This window comes from Sorghum bicolor, chromosome 7, assembly GCF_000003195.3.
Source record: "Sorghum bicolor cultivar BTx623 chromosome 7, Sorghum_bicolor_NCBIv3, whole genome shotgun sequence".
Classification (NCBI taxonomy): Eukaryota; Viridiplantae; Streptophyta; class Magnoliopsida; order Poales; family Poaceae; genus Sorghum; species Sorghum bicolor.
In genome coordinates this window covers 57,111,634-57,120,458 of record NC_012876.2, presented here as the reverse complement: position 1 = coordinate 57,120,458, position 8,825 = coordinate 57,111,634, and the positions used below count along the sequence as shown (strand labels likewise).

At 40.1% G+C, this 8,825-nt stretch overlaps 2 protein-coding genes across 3 annotated transcripts; one reads left to right on the top strand and one right to left on the bottom strand.

Annotated features, from left to right (window-relative positions):
* Window positions 1,673–5,496, top strand: LOC8077850. 2 transcript variants are annotated; one of them, XM_021464467.1, is made up of 4 exons: window positions 1,673–1,865; window positions 2,170–2,561; window positions 4,536–5,156; window positions 5,302–5,496. In XM_021464467.1, exons 1-3 carry the CDS (start codon window positions 1,784–1,786, stop codon window positions 5,151–5,153), a joined length of 1,092 nt encoding a protein of 363 aa, XP_021320142.1. In that variant the 5' UTR covers window positions 1,673–1,783; the 3' UTR covers window positions 5,154–5,156; window positions 5,302–5,496. The 2 variants fall into 2 exon arrangements, with proteins under 2 accessions (XP_021320142.1, XP_002445568.1); XM_002445523.2 differs by having other exon boundaries at window positions 4,536–5,496.
* Window positions 5,536–8,525, bottom strand: LOC8080609 (chorismate mutase 2). Its single transcript, XM_002444377.2, has 5 exons — window positions 7,955–8,525; window positions 6,533–6,619; window positions 6,280–6,423; window positions 6,099–6,191; window positions 5,536–6,003 (listed from the first exon to the last, which is right to left on the bottom strand). The coding sequence occupies exons 1-5, from the start codon at window positions 8,243–8,245 to the stop codon at window positions 5,752–5,754; spliced, it is 867 nt and encodes a 288-aa protein (XP_002444422.1). The 5' UTR covers window positions 8,246–8,525; the 3' UTR covers window positions 5,536–5,751.

Sequence of the window (8,825 nt, the reverse complement as noted above, 5' to 3'; positions counted from 1 at the left end):
TTAGGTAGGTGATCATGTTCTATTTGCGACGAGCCTTTATATGCTAGTGAAAGAATTTTGTACAAGCATCTCCTTCCCTCATTTATACAAGTCGAGAGCATTGTCGGTTGCCTGGACTGCTCTATCGCTGCCCAACCCAACAGTTGCTATTTCAGTTGCTTATGTAGTTCAGACTCCGCATCGGTGAGCATTCTGGACTCTTAGGCAACATCTAGTCTTAGGATGACTTCATTTGCTAGCAACATCTATAGGCGTGCTTGACCGAAGAGGGATTTGCTCCATGTTAACACTTCTTAAGGCAATTACTAAAAATAAACCTATCTCTAGTAACGGCGTCAAAATTACTTTACATCACTTAAGCCAGATTGTCATCCCCAGCATGATGTAGAAGTGCTGGTATTAAATCTATATGCTTTTTTAGGAATAAATAAATAAATAAATAAATAAAGGATCCGCAAGCGCACAGATAATACTGATGTAGCATTTTAACTAGGAGTATTACAGGTATCGTTATTTATATTTTTACCACTAGGAAGGAACTTGCAATGGAAAATGAGCAATGAGCACTGCATATAATCATGGAGACCTTAACCATGTCTTTATCTGTCTCTCATGCAGGGTAAGTGTCACATAAGATAAATATATGAGGGGTAATTGTAGATAAATACGGTCTAGGCACCTCGCCTACACAATATCTATCACTTACCTATCGGCCTAATGAGTAAGCGCTATACAATCCTATGTATAAACATAATTTTAATCTAACTACGCTAAACATATAATCAATCATTAAAATCCGTTCACATGTCTTATAAGTCATATTTTTTTGTCAGCTTGTAGTGTTTTTTCTCACAATAAATCAGTGAACAGTACTTTTAGCCATGACTTTTCAGACAAGCGAACATACTACCATAATCAACTAGAGTCACTGTACCGAACAATTAAAGAGCTAGAGTTTAATCATGAAGTGAAGCTCTACTAAACAACCCCTAAATCAATACCATCTAAAGTTTGTGTTCATAAGCCTCATAGGAGGTACACTGCGTCCTTACTAGATCTTTAAAAAATTTTATTAAAAAAAACCAGAAATTTGACTTCATCAATTTCGAGATTCACAAATCCAACTCGTTAAGGCCTTGTTTAGTTCCCAAAAAATTTTGCAAAATTTTTTTAAATCTTCGTCACATCAAATCTTTAGACATATGCATGGAGTATTAAATATAGACAAAAATAAAAACTAATTGTACAGTTTGGTCGGAACTGACGAGACGAATTTTTTGAGCCTAGTTAGTCTATGATTGGATAATATTTGTTAAATACAAACGAAAGTGCTACAGTATCGATTTTTTAAAAAATTTTAGAACTAAACAAGACCTAAGAGTAGAAGTTTTTTTGAGATGCTCATACGAGTAGAGTGTGTATGCGGGCAAGTGTATTCTCTACGGCCGCACTAGGTCTCATAAAAAAATATAAAATTTGAGAAATTTAAAATTGGCATAGTAAACTTCCGGTTTTTAAAATAATTAAAAAATCTAGTTTTTATGTATAACATTTTTCATTTTTCTAAATTCTAAAAGAACCGTGATTCAGTTATTCAAATGTGGTGATTTGAATTTGCTACGCTTGCTGCAAAGTGGAAACAACGTGCAAAGTGGAACGAACACGCCGTGCTGGAACTGTAGAATTCTGATGAACGTCTGTTCGAACCTGACCACAGGAAACAGCCCGCAAACCTCTCGCCTCCCGAGGCCACACCTCCTATCCTCCAAACCCTACCCCTGCCATGGAAATCGTCCGCCGAGCCGCCGCTACGGCTCGCCTGGGCGACGACGATTACCGCCTCCCGGATCCTTCTCCCCCGCACGGTGATGGAACTTGTCCTTCGCTTTCGTTTCTGGGATCGCACTAGTTTCCTGTCCTTTTTCTCGATAGTTGCCATTAATCTTCTCGATGTCCTAGGGTTTAGGAAGTGGTGGCCGATTTGAATCGGTTAAATGCTTACAAAAATCGCGCTCGTATTTCCGGCAAAATTTTTAAAGTGCGAATTCGATCGGTAGTTTGAAGATATTGTGCCTCATTGGCTAGGAATTTGATGACCGGACCACATTATTATCCGGACAAAATGCGGTCCGTTGAAGAAAACTGACAGCGTTGGCGTTGGGAATGCAGGGCAAATGTCAGTCGATGCGCTCCGGAGGGAGCTTGTGAAGGAGAGCATTATCCAGGAGATCATCGCCACTGAGCTGGCGGAGCAGCGGGGGTTAGAGTCCGAGGTCCCGCGCGAGCTCGGGTTGGAGCACGCCGGTCCCGTGTCCCTGTGGACCCCTGCGGGGCTCCAGCTGACCACGTTGCCTCACCATGATACATCCCCTGTGCGGCAAAGGGGTCTGCTCCACCTCGGCATGCCAACGTTGCCAGAATCTTGTTTAGAAGAAGGCTTGTTGACGCCCGGAGGTATGCCGGTGCCCAGACGCTCTGTTAAAGATCGAATTGATGAATGGTATCGGCCTCCATGGCATCGGATCTCAGCGAACGAGGATGCATTGACTGAAATTGAATGGGTGAGCTCATTCTCCTCGCTGTTGTTTTTCCCCAGTCTGTTATATATATGGATGTTAAAAATCTAGAAATGTTGCATTGTTCAAGATTGGTGTGTCCTTTTACTAAATGCTGAGAATGCTAGACGAAATTATCTACACAATAAAGATAATTTCGTCTAGCATTTAGTGAAAGGACACACCAATCTTGAACAATGCAACATTTCTCTGCACATTAACTGAAAAAAAACTGAAAATTCAGTTAGTATTTCTGTATCTCCCAAGTATTAATTCTTTTTTTAAGCCAGCCATATCAACTTATGAAACAGTCTTTCAAGCATTATTTTGTAGTGTTTGTTTATGTTTGGATTTAAGCTTGTTGTGAAAGTAAATTTATTTTCCATCTTCCTATCTTAGAACTAGAGACTAAGTATGCCATTGGTTTGCTGTATGCATTTTTTCATGTAATGAAAAACCATTGATTTCTGTCCATCTTATAATGTACTCCTTCGGTTTCAAATTATAGTTCACTTAGGCTTTGTCCTAAGTCAAACTTGTCTAATTTTGACCATGTTTTTAGAAAAAATATATTAACATCTTTAAGTTCAAAAAAATGTTCTATCAAAACATATTTCATGGAGAATGTAACAAAACTGGTTTGATATTTTAGATGTTATAGTGCATTTCCCTGTAAACTTGGTCAAAGCTGTAGAAGGTTGACTTGAACTATAATTTTGTAATAGTCCATCTGGAATAGGGACCCTTTTAACCATTGTTCTAGTGCCACTGTAATTATTAGATTGTGGGATTTTAATAATTGATCCATCCTAATAGTGAAGCTTCACAATTTCAGGGTAATGTTTCCCTCAAATAGTTATATTGTGCTATCCAAGTATGCTTAACAGATAGGGTCTTCGTTTTGCCATTTGGCCATGGACTATCACTGCTATCTTTATAATTCATGTGACTTTGAAACTAATATTGTGGTAAAGTGTCGGACATGGGGCTTCATCAATGCATGGATTATGGACAAAATACAGTGTGAAGAATATATACTTCTGTTCCTATCTTTTTTTTACACGATGTTCTTGATGATGCTCTGCTCCCACAGTGTTGCCGTAAACACTGTGTAGTCCATTTGCACGCCATTTAAACGTTACTTGGTGACCAACTGTGTCCTTTTAATCAACTTCTTTTGAGCAGGTGTCCATTTAATCAACTGTTTATCCCATTCAATGACTTTGTAGCCCATTTAAGTGGCTGTGTAGCCCAAATAAACACTGATGATATGTGCCTAGTTGTTTACCATTTAGGCTTTTGGTGAACATTGGCTGCAATGTTAATGATCCTGGATACAGTATGAAGAATGACCCAAGTTTGTTTTAATTTTTCTGATATTGAAACTCTTTCCCACTAATATTCACTGAATTTAAGATTCATCTGGCAAGGATGCTGCATGCACTTTTTTTATACATATGCTGCCTGGACTCACATCAGGACAGTTTCAGAGAGAGGATAGTCAGATTGCTTCAGATTTTGATGTACTCCCTCCATCCACAAAAGAATGCAATTCTTACATATCGAGAAATCAAACAGTTTCAACTTTGACTAAAATTGTTTTAAAAAGTATTAACACATTTGAGACAAAATAAGTACCATTAGATTAGTTATAGAATATATTTTGATAACAAATTTATTTGGAAAGATAAATGCTAATACTATTTACTATAAATTTGGTCAAAATTAAGCTAGTTTGACTGACCCGTTTCCCATAATTTCATTCTTTTGTGGACGGAGGGAGTAAAATAGATGGAAGTTCTAGTCTGATGTAGGCCACAGGAATAGAAGCTATGTATGACCTATACAACACTGAAACTTGTTATATCTAGTGCCCATTGAAGATTATAAAGTAACTACAATGTGTTGTTGAAGATGGTTACAATTTTGTTTTTGACATTGTCCTTGGCTGTCACTGAAAACTAGCTGATCATTAAGCAGGCTAGGCTGCCTAAAAAGACATTTTCTGGGGTGAAGAGGAAAAGGACTGATGAAACTTCAGAAGCAAACAACAAAAGATTGCCTGAGAAATGGATTTGTGATCTCTGTCACGTGAATACATCAGGTGAAATATCTTTTGTGGAGCATTGTGCTGGCTACCGGCACCAGTCAAATGTAGCAGACATGGAATGGGCTATGGAAACTGCTGAGCCGACAATGATAGCAACAGCAGAGTTGTACCGCAGCATGCATCACAATCCAACTGCATGGAATTGCAGCATTTGCCAAGTTAAGTGTTCAGGCGAGTTGGACCTAAACAATCACTTGAATGGCAGGAGGCACCAAGAGAACTTAGGAGCTCTATGGAGAGAGAGCAAGGAAGATGAAGGGGAGAGTGGATCCCAGGAGGCTAACCTTTATGAAAAGAAAGAGCCACAGCTTGTTGACATGAACCAAAGGCACTCAGGATGGACTTGTAGCATCTGCCAGGCTAACTGTACATCTGAGTCTGACTTGGAGAACCACCTCCGAGGTAGAAGGCACCAGCAGAATGTAAATGCCCAATTGGTAGAAGCCAACAGCACAACAGTTGCTGCCCATCTTGGTGGAAAGAAATAGCAGGTAACGCGTAGTGCATAAAACTAAGATGCAGTTGCAGACATAGTTGCTAAAGATGATATTACAATTTGAGAGACGTGTGTAAGGAACTGAAAGTGCATTTCATTTCTTCCAGCCTTGCTCATCTCCTGGCATTTTGCGATTGCAGGAATTTGACTTTTTTGTGGCTGAGTACAATACTACAATGTATGGTCTGTGTACTTTGTATACTTGGCCTTGCATATTAACACTTAGTGGTTCACATGGAAAGCAGCTTATATGGCCAATTGGCCATTGGCGATCGGTCGTCACTTAGCAAAGTAGGCACTGCCTCTTGGGGAAATCCAATGCCTGTGTTTCTTCAGTTCTGTTTGTGGATATCTGATATCATGTTTTACCGCTGTTTTTACCCTTTGATGTTCTTTTGCATTCTTATGGATAAAATTTGTGTCCAATTAATCATTGATGATAATCGATATTGTGTTACAAATGATCGTAGGAAACCGAGGATAACAATGTTTGAACTTTCTGCATGTTTCTTATTGCGTATGTATGTTGTCAATGTGTTGATTACAATTGTATACAAATAATAGGTTAGCTGGATACACATTTTATTCAATCAATCGAGACGATGGAGAAGGTACTCGACCTCCACTTGTTTAGTCAACGGAATCACCCACTGATCATACAGTTTATAAACAACTGAAGGATCAACTTTGAAGTTAGCCTGGCTGCTATGGTTGACATCAGTTTGGATTGGTCCATCTAATGTTATGGTTTGCCCAAATACAACTGCCTTCTTCTCTACCCTTCTCTTTACCACGTCTTCTTGGGCTTCAGATGTCAGTAGCTTCATCAGAGCATCTCTATCCTGCAAAAGGGAAACACCAATTATTTATATATCTTAAACTTTCAAATCTCCAACTGATCACCTGATGCTCTGTGAACATTGGGAATTTTGAATACCTTAGCCTGAATTAAGCTGGTATAGGTCTGCTGGTCTCCTCTGAACTTCACTTCTGCCACGTACCTACCATAGTTGATCCTTCTTGAAAGCACCTGTGAAAGGGAGACATTCTCAGTGTTCATTCTTGACTTCTAACGAACTATACATTCGGGAGTATGCAGTGTGACATTGTTAATGTACCTGAAGACATGCAAGATCTGCATCAACAGTTACGGCATAGTTGCCATCATCACCGTTCTTGGCCAGCAGAGGGAGCAGCTCATTGAAGTACATGCTCCATATGGCGTCATTAACGTTAAGTAATGCGGCAGCGGGATACAGATCCTGCAATTATAGCATCAATTAAGCTCCGGTGTTCAGTGATATATCGTTTCAGAGATAGTTGTTCATGGCGCATTATCTTTTCAGCAATGGCTGCTGGCTGGATGCTTACTCTTGTGAAGTTGTATGGAGGTGCCAGAGTGAAAGGAACTCTGTAAGCGAAGAATGGAATCTCCTGTAGGCTTTGGTACCTTCCGGCCTATGGAAAAAGTAGAGCAGCAACTCAGGATTAGCACTCACTTCTTATCTTTGGTCACAATTCACGCAAATTGTGTTGCTTGATGCCAATGGCAGTAGCAGTGCAGAGATAGCTTGCCGTTAGGAATTAATGCATGCTTTTTATAACACAGTGGTCTGCATCCAAATCCCAATGCAAAAAACTACTTCTTCTGCAAATATACTTTTGCCTATAGAAATACATTATTTCAAATAGATATTTATACACTTTTCCTATATTTTAGGTGCCTGAATTTTAAGATGATTTCAGCAACACTCTTGTACTATAATTAGTACAAGTAAATTGTTACTTTTTGTGATCTGTTATTTATCTTTGTGTCATAACATATCAAATTTTTGTCCTTGTCTAACTATAGAAAATAATCGTCAATTTTTAAATTGTCTTTGTGCCAACACATATAAGATTTTGTCAGGTTTGTGGTTTTGTCTGGCTGGTTTTTTTTATTCTGGAACCAAAAATTACAAATTGTGTTTACAGAAAGTGTAACGCACTAAAACTGCAATTTTAGTATAAAATATATGCAATAACCATCGTCTGAAGGAAAACTGAAATTCAAGCACCTGAAATTTAGCAAATCCCATATTTACATGTCATGAAAGTACATTCATAATGAATTATATATGTGAAATTATCAATGATGCTGAAAACATCACCTTACATTATCAATGTATATGAATTTTGAACTATTGATGGTTCAATTCTTATTTTAAATCGAATGGGATATATATATCATGAAAGTATTTTTCATGATGGATCATGTAGCACCAATCTTATTGCCAATCTGTGTAAACATTTAGCTACAGATAGCCAAAGCTAAAAATAGGCCAACAACAAATAATCCAAAATTTGACTTATTGTATTTCTGATTAGAGGTTTAATAATATAATCTTTCAAATTTTCCAATCCAATCAGTAAACGAAGAAAATGGCTGGCCGTTTGCTATTTTTAAAATAGACGTACTGCCGGTGCCGGCCTGCCACTTTCTTCCCACATCAAAGATTGTTCAGAAAGTTATTGAAAGCAAACGAATTAATAATTAGCATCAGCCAACACCTCCCCCACAAACTGTAACGCTTGACCAGGATTTTCATACGCCCAAAGTCAGCGCATCTTAAACAGGTTCAGATTAATCAAAATCATAGGTTAATGGATCGCCGGCCACGCGCCACATGCAGATGCTGACAAAGCCGGCGAGCAACTAATCAACGCCGAAAAAGAATGCTGAATTCTACCACTTCCGAAGCTGAAAAAAACAACACGAGCTGGGAGAGGAATTCGTCGTCTGAATTGTAGTACCTTGGACTGAACGGCCTCGGACTCGCGGATGAAGAGCTCGGCGAAAGAGGCGTTGAGGCGGTGCGCGGCGCCGTCGCCGAAGTGGAGGGGCTCGTAGGCCGGCCGGTTGAGCGGGTACTTGGTCCTCTCGATGAGGCTGAACACAATGGTGTCCTCCTCCCGCGTCAGGAAGTCCCTCACCGTGTCGAGGCTGAGCTCGGCGGTGGACGGCGACACGAGGCCGCCGGTCAGCAGCAGCAACGCCACGGTGCAGAGGAGCAGCGGCGGCGTGTGAATGGCGCGCACCGCCATTGCTGTTGCTGTTTTTCTTCGGAGTTCGGAATTGAGAAGGAGAGGGGGATGAGAGGAAGAGAGGATAGAGGGAGGCGGTTCAGATGTACTACTAGGCTGGCTACTTATCAGCGCCGAAAAGAACGCACGCTCTGGGAGGGCAGATGGTCAAAGAGAGGGAAGATGTGGGTATGTATGGACGGGTGATTTCATCGATCATATTCCTCAATTAGCTAGCGTTGAAAATGAGATAATGTGAGAGAAGTCAGACACCCGTTTGCCAGTTGGCGCAGCGCAAGGTCAACTCAAATGGATGTGAATACTGATTGAACAGGTGTGGCGTCCAAATATCCGATCAGCTCGTGACACTGACAAATGTGGCCGCGAGCGTATGTTTTTTTTTTCTTCTCTTGACGGCCATCTTCGTCGTAACAAAAAAGGGAATGAATGCCTTTGCTCTCTCTAAATGATGGGTAAAGCTTTTTTGTGCGGATGGATGATGCATGCATCAATGGATGGATCAGGGATGAATTCCTGCAAGGTGACGTTCTTGTCACCCTCTACCATGACACTAAACTACTGAAAAGTATGTCACTTAACC

Coding starts and splice junctions, on each gene's coding strand:
- LOC8077850 (XM_021464467.1), top strand. CDS start 1,784: ATGGAAATCGTCCGCCGAGCCGCCGCTACGGCTCGCCTGGGCGACGAC. Junction 1,866..2,169: donor GGATCCTTCTCCCCCGCACG/GTGATGGAACTT, acceptor TTGGGAATGCAG/GGCAAATGTCAGTCGATGCG. Junction 2,562..4,535: donor CATTGACTGAAATTGAATGG/GTGAGCTCATTC, acceptor ATCATTAAGCAG/GCTAGGCTGCCTAAAAAGAC.
- LOC8080609 (XM_002444377.2), bottom strand. CDS start 8,245: ATGGCGGTGCGCGCCATTCACACGCCGCCGCTGCTCCTCTGCACCGTG. Junction 6,620..7,954: donor CCGAGGCCGTTCAGTCCAAG/GTACTACAATTC, acceptor CTTTTTCCATAG/GCCGGAAGGTACCAAAGCCT. Junction 6,192..6,279: donor CAGATCTTGCATGTCTTCAG/GTACATTAACAA, acceptor TCCCTTTCACAG/GTGCTTTCAAGAAGGATCAA.